This window comes from Penicillium solitum (genome assembly GCF_028829755.1).
Source record: "Penicillium solitum strain IBT 25940 chromosome Unknown utg000001l_segment0_segment0, whole genome shotgun sequence".
In the NCBI taxonomy this organism is placed as follows: Eukaryota; Fungi; Ascomycota; class Eurotiomycetes; order Eurotiales; family Aspergillaceae; genus Penicillium; species Penicillium solitum.
The window spans coordinates 4,316,325-4,335,811 of NW_027072121.1; the positions used below are offsets into that span (position 1 = coordinate 4,316,325).

General features: G+C 49.0%; 7 protein-coding genes across 7 annotated transcripts; 1 reads left to right on the forward strand and 6 right to left on the reverse strand.

Annotated features, from left to right (window-relative positions):
• Positions 1-709: 709 nt before the first annotated feature.
• Positions 710-2,315, reverse strand: N7455_001653 (uncharacterized protein; the record flags this gene model as incomplete). The annotated part of the gene is made up of 7 exons (XM_065604047.1): positions 710-983; positions 1,076-1,248; positions 1,306-1,352; positions 1,423-1,489; positions 1,544-2,063; positions 2,125-2,194; positions 2,249-2,315. The coding sequence occupies 7 exons, from the start codon at positions 2,313-2,315 to the stop codon at positions 710-712; spliced, it is 1,218 nt and encodes a 405-aa protein (XP_065462538.1).
• A 659-nt stretch (positions 2,316-2,974) lies between these two features.
• Positions 2,975-4,534, forward strand: N7455_001654 (uncharacterized protein; the record flags this gene model as incomplete). Its single annotated transcript, XM_040951659.2, has 2 exons — positions 2,975-3,016; positions 3,077-4,534. 2 exons carry the CDS (start codon positions 2,975-2,977, stop codon positions 4,532-4,534), a joined length of 1,500 nt encoding a protein of 499 aa, XP_040817521.2.
• A 148-nt stretch (positions 4,535-4,682) lies between these two features.
• Positions 4,683-5,320, reverse strand: N7455_001655 (guanylate kinase; the record flags this gene model as incomplete). Its single annotated transcript, XM_065604048.1, has 2 exons — positions 4,683-5,257; positions 5,311-5,320. The coding sequence occupies 2 exons, from the start codon at positions 5,318-5,320 to the stop codon at positions 4,683-4,685; spliced, it is 585 nt and encodes a 194-aa protein (XP_065462539.1).
• Positions 5,321-5,784: 464 nt separating this feature from the next.
• On the reverse strand, positions 5,785-6,966 carry N7455_001656 (uncharacterized protein; the record flags this gene model as incomplete). The annotated part of the gene is made up of 1 exon (XM_040951446.2): positions 5,785-6,966. The coding sequence occupies one exon, from the start codon at positions 6,964-6,966 to the stop codon at positions 5,785-5,787; it is 1,182 nt and encodes a 393-aa protein (XP_040817750.2).
• A 1,456-nt stretch (positions 6,967-8,422) lies between these two features.
• N7455_001657 (uncharacterized protein) lies at positions 8,423-10,399 on the reverse strand (the record flags this gene model as incomplete). The annotated part of the gene is made up of 1 exon (XM_040951772.2): positions 8,423-10,399. The coding sequence occupies one exon, from the start codon at positions 10,397-10,399 to the stop codon at positions 8,423-8,425; it is 1,977 nt and encodes a 658-aa protein (XP_040817867.2).
• A 3,262-nt stretch (positions 10,400-13,661) lies between these two features.
• Positions 13,662-15,974, reverse strand: N7455_001658 (putative ABC transporter; the record flags this gene model as incomplete). The annotated part of the gene is made up of 8 exons (XM_040950945.2): positions 13,662-13,904; positions 13,980-14,257; positions 14,307-14,460; positions 14,517-14,596; positions 14,648-15,104; positions 15,157-15,415; positions 15,488-15,728; positions 15,788-15,974. The coding sequence occupies 8 exons, from the start codon at positions 15,972-15,974 to the stop codon at positions 13,662-13,664; spliced, it is 1,899 nt and encodes a 632-aa protein (XP_040817825.2).
• A 695-nt stretch (positions 15,975-16,669) lies between these two features.
• On the reverse strand, positions 16,670-18,818 carry N7455_001659 (arginine--tRNA ligase; the record flags this gene model as incomplete). The annotated part of the gene is made up of 4 exons (XM_040951980.2): positions 16,670-16,676; positions 16,730-17,143; positions 17,214-18,508; positions 18,597-18,818. The coding sequence occupies 4 exons, from the start codon at positions 18,816-18,818 to the stop codon at positions 16,670-16,672; spliced, it is 1,938 nt and encodes a 645-aa protein (XP_040817736.2).
• Positions 18,819-19,487: the final 669 nt, after the last annotated feature.

Below are 19,487 nucleotides of genomic sequence, written 5' to 3' on the forward strand. Positions count from 1 at the left end.
TGATGAGTACAACTGAGCCTCCATGTAGAAAATTTCCAACTATCATATGGATTTCTCTCATTTGATAAATTTTAGAAACCGGCAGCCCCTAACGAAGGCATAGAGCGCATTGCGTGGTAGGACGCGGACAGAAACTTGTGCGCGGGTCATCCTGTAGAACTCTCATCCTCAGTGGAAGCTGGGATTGGGACTCAAGACATAGATCACCATGACCTGTACCTTAAAGTAGTCGGGCCCGATACATCAAACCAGACAATAGTTCGTCGTGAGAACCCATGGAATGTTCACTCGTTTTGAAATCTGCTGCAGCAGAGTTCACCTCTTGTCCAATTGTGATATTTCTTTTCCGGTTGTTATAAATCGTTGGTAACTCTACTTACAGAGACATGGCCCACACTATTTACTGTGGGACTGACTGCAAGCGAACCACGGCCTTTGCCATCATGTTGCCCTTCTTTCTCAAGATCGGATATGAATGTCATGAAATCAGAAGAATAAGCGTTTATAGTGACAGTCGCTATTCATTGAATCAAATAACCGTGGATCTTACATACCGTCCCATGCATCGCTTTTCTTAAAATAACAAAAAAGAGTGGAAACAATGATTACAAACCCTGAATTACGCCTGGACGCTGAATTGCAATTGCCGACAGCTATGTAAACCGACACCGAAGTGAGCCAGTTCCACGGCGACTCGGACGCTTTATTCCTATTTGACAAACTCACCCTGGGCGTATTCTAGGAATCTCACCCGAGATGCTTCCGTGATCTTGCCCACGGGGAGGAACTTGACATTGTGCTCGACGGTATAAACCTTTCCAAAGTTCACTCGGGACATGCAATCCAGCTTCTGGTCAGGTCTGGCAGGATCAACCTCCAGGGGCTCTTTGGACATCCGAGGCTCAGAATGCACAGTTCGAGGTCTATCACCTCGCATACGAATAACGGCGTGTTTGCTGCGGTCGATCCCGGCTTTGCCACGCCTTGCCCACTATAGGTAGTGATGGGTCTAAATAAAATGATGGATTAGTATGTTACAATGGAATTGACGTTGAATGTGCATATTCATACGTACACACACCAGCAGCAGCCCCTCTGCTCTTTGACCACTACCATGCGTCGGATGCTACTGTATATGGGCTCTTGAAACTTGCCCTTGGTAAAAGGGCTTGAAGATGGAGGAGGAAATTTCTCGCTGAGGATAGTTCCATGCCAGCCTGCATTTTCATGCCAGAGCATCGAAAAGACCTATGACAAGTATCAGCAGGGGCCTTCAAGACGACACGCATTGGACAGGTGACAAACCCTGCCAATTCGGAAAAATCTCCGAGGATCGCTCTGTCTCTTGTAGCCTGGTCCGTGTAAAGTATCGTCAGCTTATTGTTTCAGGTATGCATGGAGCGTTCCCAGGCCGTTGCTTACGAGGACCCAGCGTCTCGCGTTCGCCGTTACTACTGGGAATCACGTATCCTGCTTCCAACGACTTTTGCTACATATTAAAATTAGCCAACTAGCCAAGGAGGAAGGAAAAATCATTACTCACCACCTCCCCGTCATATTTTAGTTGGGCATCCCCGAGAATGGGGTCGTTGCGGTGGCTATGACTGCTCCTATATGGCAGCACCATATGCGAAGCTTGATGATCCCCGAGACTTAATCCCTGCGGATCTTCGACGTGGATTCGTGGAATCGATCCATCACTTCTTGACGAGGTGGTGGCTTCGCTACGGTCGGATATGCTTGGACGCCCTCTTCTGCGACCGGTTGTTTCTCTGGATACCTCCGGGACCCATTCAGGCGGATTGCTCGCCTTGCCAGTTGTTACTGCTCCTGCGATTGGGTATATTTCACCATCCGCACGATGATTGGGGAGCTGCTGGTATCCGGTGGGTGGAGATCGGTGATTAAGATCCATTCGATTGGTATATGTTTGGCTGTAATCGAGCGGGTCCTGCGGCTGTACATGGAGGCCTGGTCCTGGGGCGAATGGGGTCTGATGCCCATATCCATCTTCGGGATTGGGAAACGCGGACCCGGAAGTGCTTCGTTGGCGCGGTGCGAGACTTTTTCATTAAACGGATTACTTCCCAGGACTTCTTCTCACACCAGAAATGAACAACTAACCTTGAAGCTTGACTTGCTACTGCAGGAGTGAGCGCACCACTTGTGTAGTCCCATTCATAAAGAAACTCTCCTTGTGTCTTGGTCAGTTACTGCAATTATTCTTCTTGCAGCCAGTGATGCCTACCAGAATGGTCGTAGATGGACCGAACCCATCGGTTGCTCTCGGAATGGAGTACCCAATCCGACGCCATGACTTTTACATATCCGATTAAGAAATCAGGAATTCGAGAAGATCAGGCACATAAGATATAAGCATTAGGATTTCTATATCTCCCAACTCCTCAAGTACCCCTACCAAGCGGCTCGGACCATTCACCTCACTAATGTCACAATAGGCTTAATATTATATGCACGGCGCCGCGTATGGCATGCAGCAAGTTGGTTTATCGACAAGCGCTCACTCGTCGAAGAGACGCTTTAGCAACTAGCACATAATGGTGGACCCGGAGTATGATTCCAATAACATCCCAGACAAATGAGGGGAATAAGTTCTTGGCTGATATACCTCGAATGTTTTGTCTCAGGATTTACCACTGCACTCCGGGTAACCAACCGATCAGTGAAGCGCGGGCGCTAATGCAAAGGGAGATTACGGAGTAACGATCATTGGAGATTTGCCAACTTGGGCACCAAAGAGGAACTGCGCCTTCGACCTCACCCCACTAGAACCCTGGTGTGACTCCGAAGGCAAAGCTCCCCTGATTCCTTCTTTTTAAAAATTATTCGGTTTATCAATAACATTTTTTCCTCTCCAGCTGTTTAACCTTGCTTACCAGCATTCGAATGTGTTGGTCTATATATAATTTCCCTCGCAAAATATGACCAGGAGCTACTGTGAAGCCCTTTAACAATGGCATCTTGGCCAGGAGTCATACGGGATCGTTTATCCCGGGTGAGTGGACTCAAATCGATATGCACGATACTCGAAGCTCATCACGGTTTCACTATGTAGCCGCCGTCCATAGCAGATTGCTATACCACCACTAGAAGTGAAGCCTGCCTTCCCAACATTTTATTTCCCCCCACTCCATGGCTGGAGGAGTTGCAAGGGGGTGCTCGAGTATCGAGTTCCACGGCATCAGAAATCTTGCAACGATCATCGCCCCTTCCTTCAGGTACTTCTGCTCCAAAAACAACATCAACAGCGCCAATATTCGGATTCTCCGGATTAGACCTGGTAGATAAGGACGATGAAGTCACCGAAAGCGAGCCCTGGTCACCACAAAATCTCCGAAAATGGGATGAATATGATCCTTCGACCGAGTCATCCGTCCCGTCTTTCCAGTTTCAGTACCCCCGGGAAATAGATGAACCAACCAACTGGTACAATATGCCTGCACCGCCCCCTGAATCAACCCATGACACCAGTGCCAAGGCGGGGAAGCTTATAGGGGAAGTACTAAACGCACATCAAGATGTGTCGGCCAAGCGCCATCGGATCCAAGAAATGCGGCATATGCTTCGACAAAAACGTGACGAGGAAGACGATGTGCGGGTTGCATTACAGAGCAGGTTGAATCCCATAACCGCCGAAAACGTACATGAGGATCTTGCTGCTATCAATCACACTATCAACGACCTCCAGGTTGCGACAGCATCTTATTTGATCCTTGAAAATGAATACCATAGGCAGGAAGATGAATTGGAGCACCTGGAGTACGATTACAACAGCCGCCTAGAAATATTGCAAACCATCCTCAAGTATCAAAGCGGCTTGTTGGCACAGCTCGAACCCATTACGTCAGACACCGAATCTTCCTCGGCAGACTACTCCTCTGACTATGGAGAAGAAACGTTGCCCGAAGTGGGTGATTACTTCTCCATGGTTAGCGAGGCACGCAGACTCACGGAACGGCTGTCGGAGCTAGAAACAGAATATCTGGTCCTAGTCGACCAACGTGAGCTCCGCGAACGAGTCGGGATCCCACTCGACAGCGCGACTCTCAACTTCCTCCTCCGATACCAAGATGAAAAGACTAAGATCGAGACCGAACTAGAATTAGCCCGCCATAATGTCGAGTCGCACCCGGAACATGCCAATCGCTCCGCGCAGATCGCAGAAGAGGAAGACAATGAGGAGGAGGTAATACAGCATTTCATGCCCGAGATACCAGAGGACCAGACATACAATGATCCGCTGCACTCCTCGGAATTTGAAGATTTATCGCCTTTCTTCGCATCCGCGCACCCGCAGGCTGTCAACAAGGGATCTTTCGTCAATCGCTGGCTTCTTCATCGGCTGCGGCACTCAAGGTTTGAGATTATGCGGTTTAAGTCTGCACCTGAACTGGTAGATCTGAGTAGCAAGGGATGGGAGTCGGATAATATTAGCAAGATGGCGATGATGCTTTGGTTTCAAGATGGCGCGGCGAGCGTGGAGCAGATTAGGAGTCAATCAGCTGGGCAGTGAATATAACCTAGAAGCATTAAGCAGTTGTAGACAGTGTCATTAATTTTCTCTCTTTCTCTTTTGTATAAATTAAGCCATAGGTCAAGACCTAATCTACTCCCTGACCACACGAAAGAGCTTTACCATTACCCAGCTGATGAAATCCTCATTACAACCCGAAAACAAATATTTCGAGCTCCACATAAGCCTTCTCCAAATCATCATTTACAATAACCGTATCAAAAACGCCCGCAGTCTTAGCAAACTCAAGCTCCCTTCTCGCCCGCTCCAACCTAGCCTGAATCTTTCCCTCACTCTCCGTCCCTCGACCCCTAAGCCTCTGCTCAAGGACACCAAGATCCCGCGGTTTAATAAAAACATAGCGGGCGTCAAACTCGGGGTTAATTTTCACCTGTTGCACGCCATTCATCTCGATATCAAGAATAGGGATGAGTTGTCTCTCGAATATTTCTTCGAGTGCTGCTTTACTCGTTCCGTAAAAGTCATCGGTATACATTGCATCTTCTAGCAGACCCCCATTGGATTTGAGAGAGTTGTATGTCTCGACGGAAACAAAGTGGTAGGATATACCGTCTGTTTCACCGGGACGTGGTTGCCGGGTTGTGTGGGAGACTGTTAGTTCGAATGTGTTCGGGTGTGCGTCGATGAGCTTTTGGATAAGAGTTCCTTTTCCTGCGCCTGAGGGGCCGGAGATGACAAGAGTTCGTCGATCTTGAGGTTTTGCTGCGGTGGGTTAGAATGGATGGTGGTGTGAAGTTAGAAGGGTGATGACGCACATGAAGCCATAGCAATGGGGTTCTTGTCTCGATGATGGATATCGGGAATTTGGGATGGGTAGTAGTTGACGATATAGAACAATGCCCAGGTATATTTCAAACTTGGGCTGTGCTGTGAGGGAAGTACACGGTGTAGAGTTAAAGTGTACGTTGTACAACCTTACCGCTTCACCGGAGCAACATGTCCACCCACGGTGTGAGCCTAGATTAATTCATGTCTAAACATGCCGAGGTAGTTCAAAGGTACCTATATTCGTATACTATATTGCATCGGAATTTTATCCATTCGCATCGTGATTCTGTTCATTATGTACATGACCCAAACAATTTCCCATATCCATATCCATAAGTCGATCGGCATTTGCCGTAAAAAAAAGACGCTATTTCCATAACCCAAAGAATTCTTAAACGTTCAAAATCAAATCCCATACTTCAAGTTGGGGATCTCATAAATCAAAACCTAGCGGCCATTATTCAAGAGTACTGTGTCTCGCCCTCACTGTCACTCAGACTATCGCGACGACGGCTGCGTCCATCACGGCGGTATCCCTTCGTCAAGCCCGGAATCGGATGCTTGTAGCTCTTAGTACCCGAATCCTCAGTATCAACGTTGGAGTACTGGTACTCGGAGCGGGAGCCCGCAGATGAGAAATCCAGGGGTTCAGTGAAGTGGCCCTGGGGCACGGAGCGGCGCTCACGTTGCTTGCGGGGGCTGCTAGTACGAGATGAAGGCGCGGAAGGTGGGGCAGATGGGCCAACCTCGCTGCGACGTTCACGACGACGGTTGTGGCGGCGGGTAGATGGGTCGCGGACACGACGCTCTTCGGTTGTTTGGCTGATAACATCCTCGCTACCTTGGGTGAACGAGAAACCGGAAGGATCACGGCGCTGACGGCGTGGCTGTTCGTATGCAAAATCATGAGCTTGGCTCATCTCACTCTGTTGGTAGGAGGTAGGGGGAGCGGAGGTATCGTAGTCACTGCCGTTGTAGGTTCCATCGGCTTCACGGTTCATGCCGCCAATGCGAGCGGGCTTCTCTTCTCGGTAGGCGCGTACATCGGCATCTTCTGCCCCTTCCCATTGTTCGTGCTTGTTGCGTCGGAGGAGCTTCTCTTTAGCGGTTTCTCTGAACTTCTTGCGTCGTGACTTCTCCTCTGTAACGGTCGTCGCTGTGTCGGTATATGATCCTTCTGTGAACGAGTATCCGTCGTCCGTGTAGCCCTTGCCGACAACACTTCCGCCGCCGAGCTTGGTACTCGCTGTGGCATTACTGAGAGTCTTTCCGTCGGGTCCCTTTCGTCGCAGAACAGTGGACTTGTAGTCATCCCAGTCGCCCTTGCGCCAGACGAATCCGCCGTTCTTGGCCCAGAAGAAGAACCAAATTCCCCCTACGACAAACAACAGTCCAATAATGGCAAACAGTGCCATCAGGCCTTGCATTTTGATGCTGTGCGGGTCGACTGTGCCTTGCCCATATCTCGGCGTACCGGAATCATCTGTTGAGGAGTCGGTACGTGGGAGGAGATTGTGGGTATTAGGGGCGATGGAAGATAATTTATCAGCGATGTTATCAATGCTGACATCCCGAACATAGAGTCCGCCAACGGTGGCTCCTGGAACGTCGGGGGAGTCCCCGATCGGCCAAACTGGAGGCATGATGGAATATTAGAGTGGCCAAGAGCACCCGGCTCAAGACTGGACTCACTATCAGACCATCAGTATGTCGACCATTGTTGAGATTGAGAGGGAGATATATGAACATACATTAAAGCAAGTGATCAACACCAGATGTAGAGAGAGATAGATCTCTGACACGCTGGAATGTGGGTATAGAATGTGAGTGTGGAATGTGGGCAAAAACGAAGCACAGTGCCTAGATAGGTATCAGTAGGAGGTTGAAGATAAGAAAATGGGAAAACAACCAACGCAGATATGATTCGGCTTGACGTCCGGCACAAAATTGAGGAGGTTGGAGGAGAGGCTGGGGACTTGTGTTTACATCGTGGTTGTCAGGGACAACCCGCTTACATCATCCCCCCACACTGCCCGGGCATCCACGGGTCCGTGGACGGGTAGAGTTGGGTCACCCGTGGGTCGATCTATAAAAAGAGTCGATCACATTTGATTTCTACTTAGATCTGAAACATGGCGTTTTAACATGGATTTAATTATAGATCAATTATATCAAGTCGACAAATGCCACCCGCTGGAAGCCTCTGAGAGAGGCATACAGGGTCGAAAGCTGTGATCGCGCCCAGACAGCTTGCGGGGTATCAAAACCAACTAAACAGCAAAAGCAGGAAAAAGGATCAAGACCAATGGACGATAAAACAGACAAGGAGATCAAGCGAAACTGCAAAAATCAACCGAATCGATAAAAAAGCCTCCAAAAAAAGGAAAACTACGAGGCTCCCAATGGAACCAAAATACCAACAAGACAACATAAAATCATAGATATGGCCAAAGAAAAAGATGACCTGTTGAGACATGACAAGTAAACAGATATGGGTATAATCTCTCTCCGCCACTCGGAGTCGCGAACAAAGTAACCGGGGAGAAAGACACAGACCCAACAAGAAAGGCTATACACGGAACGCTGACAAAAAGAAGACATCAGAAAGTAAAGCACATCAGACTTGTCATTGCAGGTCATCAGAATCGTACAATCATATCGCCATAACAAACACATCATCATGGGGTTCGTGCCCGACCATTTTGCCCAAGCACACAAACATAAAAAGAAAATCGAGACAGTAGTTGCAAATGAAATCACACACAAAAATTCCTCCCAGATTAGCGAGACTGTTAGGCAACAAGCAACTCTAGACTTCATGACAAAGTCCAGCATGTTCCCCAAGTCGCCCAACAGAGTCTCGCTTTAGGTAATCACCATTGTTTTTTTTGTTGCACAAGCACCCAGTCCCGAAGAAAAAGAAAAGAAAAGAAAAAAAAACGCAAGATATCCAAGGCAATCGAAACTTTTGGCAAACGAACAAGGCCAGCCACAAACGGCTATGCAGACACAAGATGGAATCACAACAAAAATATACCTAACCATGAAAAACAGAAACACACAAAAAAAGGACGACATCTAACAGGGTGGATAACAAGATTAGTGGTAGCGAGTAGTCCCGTAGGCTGACTGGCTGTCTCGACGACTAGATCGTTCAGACCGCCCACCATCCCGGGGACGCCGCACCACATCTTCAAGTTCCCGACGGCTGGAGCCGCCTGCGTAATCAGAGCTGGTACCGTTCACATGCTGCTTGGATGGCCGCGGGCCGCCGATGTTCAACCGAACTGCCCCGGTGTCCCCAGCACGAATGTTAATAGATTTTCCTGCAACTGCTTCAGATGTAAATCCAATTTGGAATCCGTTCAACGTGAGGGTCATGTTCTTGTCTTCCTCCTTCCGTGAGGGTGTCGCACTGCCGCGGCTCGACCGACTATTCTGGCTGCCGCTCTCGCTCCCGTTCCCGTTGCGGTGGGACGCTTTGGCAGGGAGCAAGGCCTCTGTGGAAAGAGGTAGAGCAGCCGTTGAGGTTCGGCCGGATCGGGCTGCCTGGTAGTTCTCAGCTTCGCGCTCGCGATCTTCGAGGTCGCCGCCGGCGCTGGATGGTTCCTCGTAGTAGTACTCGGTTGGCTTCCGCCGCCGAGAGCTCGCCACGGCCACCTGAGCAGTCCGTCGATCATCCTGGTAGGATGTTGATCGTCGGTGATCTCGTAGGCTATGGGTTCTCTCTGGCAACGGGGCGTCCCTTGACATTCGACGATGGGAGCGATCCTGAATCACCGGCAAGGCAGCTGCAATTTCCGGCATGTCCATGCGGTCTATATCTCGGTCTATGTCTCTACCTCCTCTGTCCATGCCTCTATCTCCTCTGTCCACGCCTCTGGATGGGCGACGTTGAGAGGGGACAATACCGACAGAGGGGTGCATTTTCCGTGGTGGCTCTGACCGCTCTGGTCGCTTAGCCTGGTGGATTTGCGGCCTGGGCTTGGGCTTTGCTCCTGGGGGTGGCATCCGATAGTAGTCTTCATCCTGTTCCTGGTGTCTTGTAGGAGGACGTTCACGGACTTCACGGATTTCCCGGGAGGAATAGTGTTCCATGGGTGGCTCGTCATCATACCATGGTGCATACGACCCAGAATCCATGGGTGGGGGGTTTGGGGCAGTATAGATAGATGAGGACCGACGGCGTGATGGCTCCCGGGACCGGGACCGCTCTCGTGGATACTCTGATGGGGGATAGTCCGAGGCTGATGGGGCGTAGTAGGAGCTTTGTCCGTATGGAGATGACGAGTATTGGTGCATGTATGCTGAGCTGGCTGGTGGAGGGCCATGATCGTATCCGTGCTGGGGGTACATTGGAGACGGCATTCCTGAACTCATTCCATGTGGCATACCGTGGAAACTCATGGGTCGTCCGTTTGGGTGGTAGGTGTGATATGAATTGGAGCGACTGGATCGGCCAGGGTGACTGACGTGAATGTTCTCTATGACGCCGGGTGGATATCGAGCGTTGTGCGGTGAGGATGAGTATTCTGGGACTGGTGGACGTGGCTGGTAGTAGGAATATTCGCTCTGTCGATGCTCAACCGGGGCCGATTGATGGTATTGAGTACTGTAATCGTAGTAACCGTCGTGATATTGGCGGGCATGGGAGGATTCTCGACGGGCCTTGGACGACGACCGGGGCACGTGAGCATGATGGGCAGCGCCCGGATAGGCACCAACCATCTTCTCTTCGCGCGAGGGTCGTGTTCGTTCTTTGTCCTTGCGTTCTCTGGTTGAACTTTTCCTTGCGAGGTCGTTACGCTTGGGGGCGTCCAGCTTATGAGGGATCGGAGGACTTTTTCCGCCCGACGGCCCAGATTGGGTGCTATTAACCGTAGCGGCGGTGCGACTAGAATAACCTGAGTCACTGGCGGCGTCGATCAGCGGCTCCTGGAATCTTTCCAACCTGGAGGATATTTTGGCAGCTGTATTGGCAGCAATATTGGCAGAAAGCCTAGTGTCGGGTAGGATGGCGTGGTGTTCTTCGTCGTAATCTTCGACGCAGGCAGGCCGGGGGCCCTTACTGGCCATTATGTGGGCTGCAAGGCAATCGGGTGTCTGAAAAAAAAAATTAAAAAAACAGGGTTGGTCCCGTTTCCGACAAGGGCGACGTGGGTGGCTCCCACAGGGCTCCAGAGATATTCCACTTACAGCAAGCCACTGCTCCCCTTTCACGATGAGTCAGAATGGATATTATTCTTCCCCTCAACCCCGTAGATCTGACGAAATGGGCTTCTTTTTTTTTCTTTCTCTTCTCCCCAGTGCCCAACCCAAGCGGGCCACTCAAACAAGTAAGCGGACCTGCCGATCGCAGCAGGCGATGGCAGGCGACGGGCGACGGGTTCTGTCAAGCGGAGAGAGCGAGATGGTACTTTTCAGATCGCAATGTCTCCATCGAAGTGGGATGTTAGGCTAAGAGTCGGGCGGAAGCGTTGGGTCAAAGAAAGAGAGAAGAAAATAGAAAATGACCTCTCTGGCAGACGATGAGTGGTGGAGCGTACTGCAGCTGCAGAGGTTGGGTTGAGAATTTAGGATCCTCTGCCTGACGGTCTTAGAACCCAGTGGGGGGAGTGGAGTCGATGGGCAGCGATAAAAAAAAAACGAAGTGAGGGGTGATCTTGATTGATATCTAAAGGGAAGAGAGAGAGACAGAGAGAGATCTAGAAAGAAAAAAAAAGGAGAGGAGTATATGTTGTAGAGTAAAAGGAAAGAGAAAAGAGAAAGGAAGAGTAAACACCCGAAGGCACAGGGTTAAAAAAAAAAAAAAATCGAAAAAGAAGGAAAAGAAAAATCCAAAAAAAGTTTCACGAAGAGGCTCTCGGTACCCAACACAAAAGAGAAAAAAAAAGAAGAAAGTGGGGGACAGCGTCATCAGTATTTTTTTATCTATGTATCTATTTATCTATTTAGTTCGAATACCAGAGTTTTATTATATATATATTATTGTACTCCGTACTCCGTATAGTATTCAGTACAATAATATAGTTCATTCGACTACTTCCAGTGTTGTATGTATTGTTTACAACATATGTATTTATTTACTTTAAGCTCGGGACCCGCTGGAGGGGAAATCCTTGGTTTGACTCCTAGGTATCCATGGTTGGCCTTGACTTTTTTACTCTTATCTTTATTTACTTATTTACTTATTTTTTTTTTATTACTTCTTTCCCTTATTATTCCCTTTTGATTTCCCGTGTTTGAATGAATTTTGCTAAATACGGAGATGTTGCATTCCTATTTCTCCCTAAACTGCATCCCACCCATAACGCCCAACCGGCTTTGCGGCCCAATGATCGCCTCCGCCGTAAAGGGTCTTCCCTGTCAATTAAAAAGGAACAGATTCCTCTGGCCAAAAATCGGTTATCACTCGGTTGCCGGGAGACTCGGTTTATCCTTCTCTCCGATCGTTTGATCATTTCATTTCTCATTTTCGTGGTCAATACAGGGCCTCAAATACAATGACAATGTATCCGATACACGGGAAAAAGTCGGTGGGGATGACACCCTGCAACCTAGGCTGCAACTCAGAACTGCTAAGGTAACTCCTACCACACCTGCTACTCACTCATAGTATGTACGATGTAGGCAGATGCCTGTGTGTGTGTGTGTGTGTGTGTGTGTGTGTGTGTGTCGACCACGAAGCCTGGCAGAATCGCCACTGTGGAGTGAGTCAGGTTGACTTTTACCATAGAAACCACAGATGTCAAACGGCACTAGAAGTAGAAAAGGACTGAGCACTGCATGGCATTCGTCGTCAGAGCCCCCCCTCGTCCATGTGGCAGGATATCTTTGGACGTTGTCTCTTCTCCGCCTGCATACTTTTTCATTCGTGACTCACACTGGTGGGAAACCTGTGACGATCTTGGAATGTGCCATCGGTTCAAGGCCAATATGTACTTGTACAAATTTCGAAGTACTCCATACAAGGAACCCTATATCGTACTAGTGAGGAACTAAATGGCCGAAACCTTCTCTCGGGAAGCAGAACTGGCTAGATCGGTATGACATGCAGCACGGACGGTCTATCATTGCCATTGTGGATTCCTTCACATCCCTTGCGTCCTTAGATGAAGTTGTGGAATTTTCACTCCGCACGTGTGGGAATGACAACATTAGAACTAGAAATGACCCAACACAATCTATACAACGTAGCCGATAACATCCTAAATACCCTGTACCCTGGCTATGTATTCCGAGCTGATCGAAATGTTATATCGGACCGGAGTGGATATCTTCAGGCCAAGAGGCTGAAAGATCTGAAAGATCGAGCCAGGAAAAGAGCTCCGCTCCAAATATAACTAAAGATCTCCATGCGGCTCGAGTATTGTCTTTCCACTTCCCTCTACAGTGGCACCTTTGACGGGGACAATTATAGACCTTCGCATCGGCCCCGGGAGTACTAGGAACATGCTGTGCGCACCGGGGAATGTCTGAATTTGGATCGCATGGCAAAACAGCCAACAAGCTTTCCTCGCATATCAAATTCATAGTGCTATCACATTGACATCTGTTGCCAGTGATTTATTAATTTATCTCGGGGAGCGAAAACGGGGTCAAGGGAGCCACCCCCTTGCTTCGTTCTGCGAGATGGCATCAGCTCCTCGAGGTCGACGTCTTCACCGCTCTTTCATAATTACAGATAAACGGTGTTCCGACGACGAGTATGAGGGGAAATGAGTTCAACTCTATTCCTTTCTCGGTTCTAAGGGCTTCCATCGGGGCCTTAAGTGGAGGAAGAGAACATTCGGAAACATGATAGAAGGTTCGTGTACATCGTACATCGGTATACATGACTTGCATGTTGATCGCATTACCCCATTTCCATTTCTAGGTGACATGATTCGTTAGTTCCAGATAGCCTTTTTTCATGACGGCGATGTATGCTCCGGGGAGGGCTTCGGCACGCGGTGGGCAATAATTAGGATTGTCTGATGTCGTACAAAAGACAACATTCATGTAAGTCAAGTGTTCCCATGGCTATACTTCAAGACCAGCGTGCTACTAATGTGACACGCAATCTACAGCAGCTTGCTCGATTGGAGACTGTGGCGCCTCTTCAGGGTATCGGGGCAGAGGCGGCTGCCTTTTCGGATGAAGCTCCCCGAACCTTGGCCAGGTGAAAGCAAATGTGGTTTTTTCAAAACGAACAATTTTGTATCAATTATGTCCAATTAACTTGTTTAATATCCACAAAGATAAATCTAATGCTACACTCTAGTCTGTACCAATATTTCCAACCGATAGCTCAATGACACCTGGGGTATCCTTAAGGCAGATCTAGGTCCACGGCCTCCTAACTCCTGCGCAGATACAGAGCAATCCATCCAAAGACTCGATATCCCGCAATAATGCCCAGAAGAATTCCAACCCATTTCCCCGTCTGACCAGTGGAATACCCATATGATTCTAGCACTCCGGTGCCCCGAATGAGACATTGATCCTCCAGGTCAGTGGACCACATGCACCGGCAATCGGCACCACACGAATAATTCCTTTCGGAAAACTCATTGACCATCATACCCTGAAAGACATAAGCCTATAACAAGTACCAAACGAGTTAGTGATCATTCTGACAAGAAATTAAACTTCTGATAGCAGTCCATCAGCATACCTGGTAATCGATGTAGTGGAACACATATTTCCAAAACGGATTGAGAATCTTCTGCGTGACCATAAACCCCCCGACACTCATCCAAAGGCCATTTGCAAATGCGACAAGCGCCAAGGAGATTACAAAGTTCGGGAATATCGATGTCACGAGGACCACGAGGGATTCGGCCGCCACAAGGTCGAGGAATATCCACATTACCCAGGTGAAGAATGCTTTTGCTGTTGGTTGGAAATTGGACAGCCAGTATGAGACGATGGAGAAGAGGATGGATATCAAAACTGGACATATTAGGAAGCGTGCATGTGGCAGGAAGTAACGAGTACATACACAGGTAGGGAAGCCCAATGAGAAAGTTTGAGACCATGAATGGTGTCACACCATATAGTCCGTTGGCTCGCTCTTTGGTAAAAGTTGCCCGGTCTTCTAGGAACGCGGGGACGTATGCCACTGCCATGAAAGACATGAATGCGGAGCCAAAGAACTATATCCCATGTCAGTATCGGTATCCCTTCAATTTTAACCACATGTGAGACTTACAATGGCATTTATGAACGGCTGTATGTAGTCCTGGGATGGATGGAGACGTAGCCACACTGTGCCCATCATGATAGCCAATCCTGTACCAGATTAGTCTTCGTGAGCTTTAAAAGGAGCATGATAATTCTTACCAAGATACATCGCGATCCGGATTCCATAAGCAATGACATCGCGGTAAGACTTGACAAATGAGCGATGCAGCAGAGCTATAGTAACCGAAACTGCTCCCGGTCGAGCATTTTCTTCCACGGAGTCTTTGCTGGCAAGCTTCTCTGCCGAGTGTACTCGCTCAGACACTTCTCTTGTTAGTGATTTGGCCTCATTTGAGTTTGCCCAAGCAGTTTGAATGAGCTCGACTCGGTCCTCCCCCGAGTCCTTTGAGCTGGCAAAATCAGAACTAACAGTATCCAAGATGAATTCAGCTGGATTTGTTTGCGCGGGAATTGGATAGCCAATGCCACTGAAGTAACTATCCACGGCTGAGATTGGCCCAAAATAGCACGTTCTTCCTGCCGAGAGAAGCAGCAGCTTATCGAAGAGCTTGAACGTCGTGGTTGATGGTTGGTGGATACTCGCAATGATAAGAAGCTATCATGAATAATGTTAGCAACAACAGAGAACCCATCTGATATGAACGTACATTATTGGCCCGCGCGAGCTCCTTTGCATACGACATCACCTCAAAACTGGCAGTCGAGTCTAGACCGCTTGTGGGCTCATCCAGGAACAAAATCCTTGGATTCGTGATGAGCTGACTGGCCACACTCACACGTCGCTTCTGACCACCACTGATACCTTTCCGGATCGGGGTGCCAACCAACGTGTTTGCCTGGTTCTGGATCCCGAATGCATCCAAAAGCGTCCGGATCCGGTCCATTCGTTGGCGTTTTGACACAGAGCTTGTAGATAGAATTGGTAAGTATCAGAATGCATAGGTGAGATTGGACGGCTGTTATTCCAACCCGACATACCTGGGCAACGACATATCGGCCGCAAACTTCAAGGTCTCCTGTACCGTCAACGACCCGATCAACACATCTTCCTGCTCGACGTACGAGGTCACTCGCTGGAAATTCCGCGAGTCCATTTGTGCATCATTCACATAGTTCTCCCCGAGAACCTTCGCACCAGCTGACGCGGCACGTCGAGCAAGCACGTTGAGGAGTGTTGTCTTGCCGCAGCCTGATGGACCCATTAGGGCAACGAGCTCCCCTGTATAACCCGCATCAATATGAAAATCTTTATATAGATCATAGACAAGGATAACAAACCATGCTGCACATCACCGCTGATATCATTGATCAGATCGCGAGATTTTTTTGTTTCCCGATCCTTGACGGTAACCGTTAATCCTTGCCACGAGAAATTCCGAACGGTCTCGTTCATCAAGAAGTGTCCGCTGTCATTCCGCTCCAGGTCCGGGGACCTGGGTGCGTTCAAGGGTGAGGGATTGCCCATGCTGCAAGATAATGTAGAAGATTTACGGCAGATACGAGGGAATTGGAATCCAACCCAAGTCCAGGTTCGCGGGCTCAGGTTTTATAATTTTAAACACGCCCATATTACATGTACCCAGACCCACGGACTTACAAATCCCTGTCTAGCGTCGAGACCCATGGACAAAGGCCTTCTTACGTGTCCGGGGTGGTCCCCGACTAAGGCTGAATATAGGGCTCAACTTTGGGACTCGAGCCCGAGCTGACATAAGGTCTCTGATGGTCCCCGATTCCCCGAGAGACGCCGTCCTTTACTGTCTAATGGGCCTGGAGAAAAATCGCAAGCGTAGATAAAATTCTCCAGATAAAGATTCCACAAACAATAGCGCTTTTGGCATGTGGGGTGCAGTGTAAGGGTAGTAGATGTGTGGACGGGGTCCAAACCCCGACCCCCGTCGGGGATCGGCCACTATTCTTTTTTCTTAACAATACGGCGCTTAAAAAAAAGCAAATAAAAAAAAAGAAAAGAAAACATTAAAGGGGAGATCTAAGAAATATTTCGTTAAAAGAAGAAGCAGAATGCCATTTTTATTCGTCCCGCTCTTGGCGCCCAATGCAACTAAATTAAAATCAATGTATACCAAAGACACCAGTCTTTGAATACCGAGTGAAAACACCACACAGAAAAGTAAGAAAAATCGAGCGTATCAGCCGAATTTACATACTAGATTGGATGAGTCAGTGATTGCTTCTTCAACAAGGGTGGGGAAGACTAACCGCTGAACAGGGCTGAGACCAAGAACGCGCATGCCGTTGTTCAGAACTTGGCGGGCCGAGGCATACAACGCCATACGCGCCTGCTTGACATCGGGCTCGCTACCGATCACCTTGAGAACATCGTAGCTAGAGCTCAACATGTGTGTCATGCGGAACAGATAGCTGAGGACAGTGATGGGCTCAAGAGTCTTGGCAGTCTGCAGGAGTACGTCGGGCCATTGGGCCAGGAGGCGGACCAGGTCGACAGCGTGCTGCTCGGTCAAAAGATCGAAGTTGGCGTTGACCAACTCGTCAACGTCCAACTCGGACTTGCGGGTCATCGAGCACAGACGAGCATGAGCGTACTGCAGGTATGGGCCAGTGTCACCCTCGAAGGATGTCATGGCATCCAGGTTGAAGTCGTAGCCGTTAATGCTAAAAAAGGAACATACAGTTAGTAAACTGATAGACGGAAGTAGGAGAGAAAAAAGCACTCTGTACATACCGCTTGCCAGTCATGTCTTGCACCATAACGGAGGTGATACCCAGAATATCGGCAGTCTTCACAGGATTCTCGACCTGTGAGTACTTGACTTCGTTCTTCTTCATGACCTCGTGCATCTTGTCACCAACATCGTGCAGGATGTCATCCAAGAACTTGACGGTACCCTTACGAGTACTCATACCACGGACCATACCGAAGTTAATGTGCTGGCAACGGGAGGCCAGGTCCTTGTGGCCCATAAGTTCAGTGACCTTGAAGAGCTGAGCCAGGTGGAGATCCTGCTGAGCGGCAACAACGTAGATCATCTTGTCGAAGTGGTATTCGTTATCACGCTCGGTGATGGCACCGATATCGCGGGTCAGGTAGAGAGGAGTGCCATCCTTGCGGACAATGATAGCCTTGCCCAGCTTCTTGGCACCGTGCTTGGTGAAGTCCACGATAACAGCACCCTCAGACTTCTCGGAGACACCGGCCTTCTCCATAATCTTGTAGGCCTCGGTCATGCTCTCGGACTTGATCTGAGATTCACCGGAGTAAACATCGAAGTCGATGTTGAGACGAGCGTAGGTCTGCTTGTACTTCTCAATGCTGAGGTCACGGAACTTGCGCCAGAGAGCAAGAGCCTCCGGGTCACCGTCCTCCATACTCTTGAAGTAGCGACGGGCCCTCTCGTCCTCGCTCACGTCCACAAGCTTGGCAAGCTGTGCCTCAAGCTCAGCAACGTCCTCGTTCTTCTCGTTCTTCGCCTTGATCTGTTCCTTCAGCTCCTTGATAGGTCCATCCTGTTCGCTGACGTTGCGGTTGATCTTGACGTAGACATCGAACAGGTGGTTGATAGGGTCTTTGATAAGAGCTTCCTCACTGCCGAATTCCTTGAAGCCGTTGGCCAGCAGACCATACTGCTTACCCCAGTCACCCAGGTAGTTCATTTTGGTGACGTTCCATCCCATAACAGTGTAGATATTGGCGAGGAAACCACCGATGATGGTACTGCGCAGATGACCGGCGTGGAAGGGCTTGGCGATGTTCGGCGACGAGAACTCGATGATGATCTTCTTCTGGCCCTTGGAGGGGTCGGAGGGGTCCTTCTGACCCTGGTTACCATTTGTTCCATAGGCGGCCTTCTCCTTCAGGATACGGCCAAGAACATTGCTGGTCAATGGCTGAGGTTTGCAGAAGAACTGGATGTGAGGACCAAGCTGGGTTGGGGGGTGAATAAGGTCGGAGGCGGGGAACTTGGAGACAAGATCCTTGGCAAGCTCCACGGGGTTTTGCTTAATCTGAAGAGAAGCAACCTAATCGTATGCAACAAGATATTGTTAGTCCAGGAACTCATAGTCGTGCGGGAGATTCGAATTGCGCAAGGCATGTGCCGCCACATACCGGCAATGAAAGGTCACCCTTGTCCAAAGTACTGGTCCAGGCAATGCGCGGGTAGATCTTCTGAGCATCGATACCAGAGGATTTGCTCAACTCCTCTGCGATGTGCTGACGGTAGATATCGATCGGGTTCAGTGTCGGGAAGCAGCCAGCGAACTGAGACTTCTGTGCTGTGGATTGGAGCGACAGAGCCTCAACAGAGGCGGGAAGGGAAGCTGCGGACATGATTGGGAATCCTCGTGTACCGAATGCGCGTATCAAAGTCGGAAAAGTCGAAGATTTAGAGGGGCAACGCAACGGAGAAAAAATGGCTGTGAGTCGCCGAGCCCCGCTTAGACAATGACCCATAAAGAGGGGGAAATCTCTCGGGGGATCTTTTTTTTTTTTTTTTGCCTTTTTCTTTTTCTTTTTTTTTCCTTCCCTTTTTGACTCAAGAGGTCTGACTCAAAGAGGGCGGTGAGTCACGTGGTTATTAGGCTCTTATCGATTAATGTGACGTCACTGTTGGACGTGATCCACTGAAACCCTATGTTGTACTTGAACTATATCTCTCAACAGGGGAGAGTTAGATCACTTTTACTATTGTTATTGGGAGGTCAATTTGGTGAGCCAAAGTGGAAGCATCATGTGGCTATACTTGACTTATCTTTGTCTCGTCTCGACACAAGCTGCAAGCCCAATCACTCTTTAGCGTAGTATAAACTTTCAATGTTGCCTGGAGACAGAGTTATATGGGTTTTACAATGATTAACGACGAGAGAATATCCGCAGGCCTTTTGAGTATGATTGTGGATATGATTGAAGTGCATTGAATAAACATCTACTCTTATAATTTCCTCTCATCTCATAGCAGCGTCTCTATATTTACTTCGGCAAGACAAAGATATAGAGAAC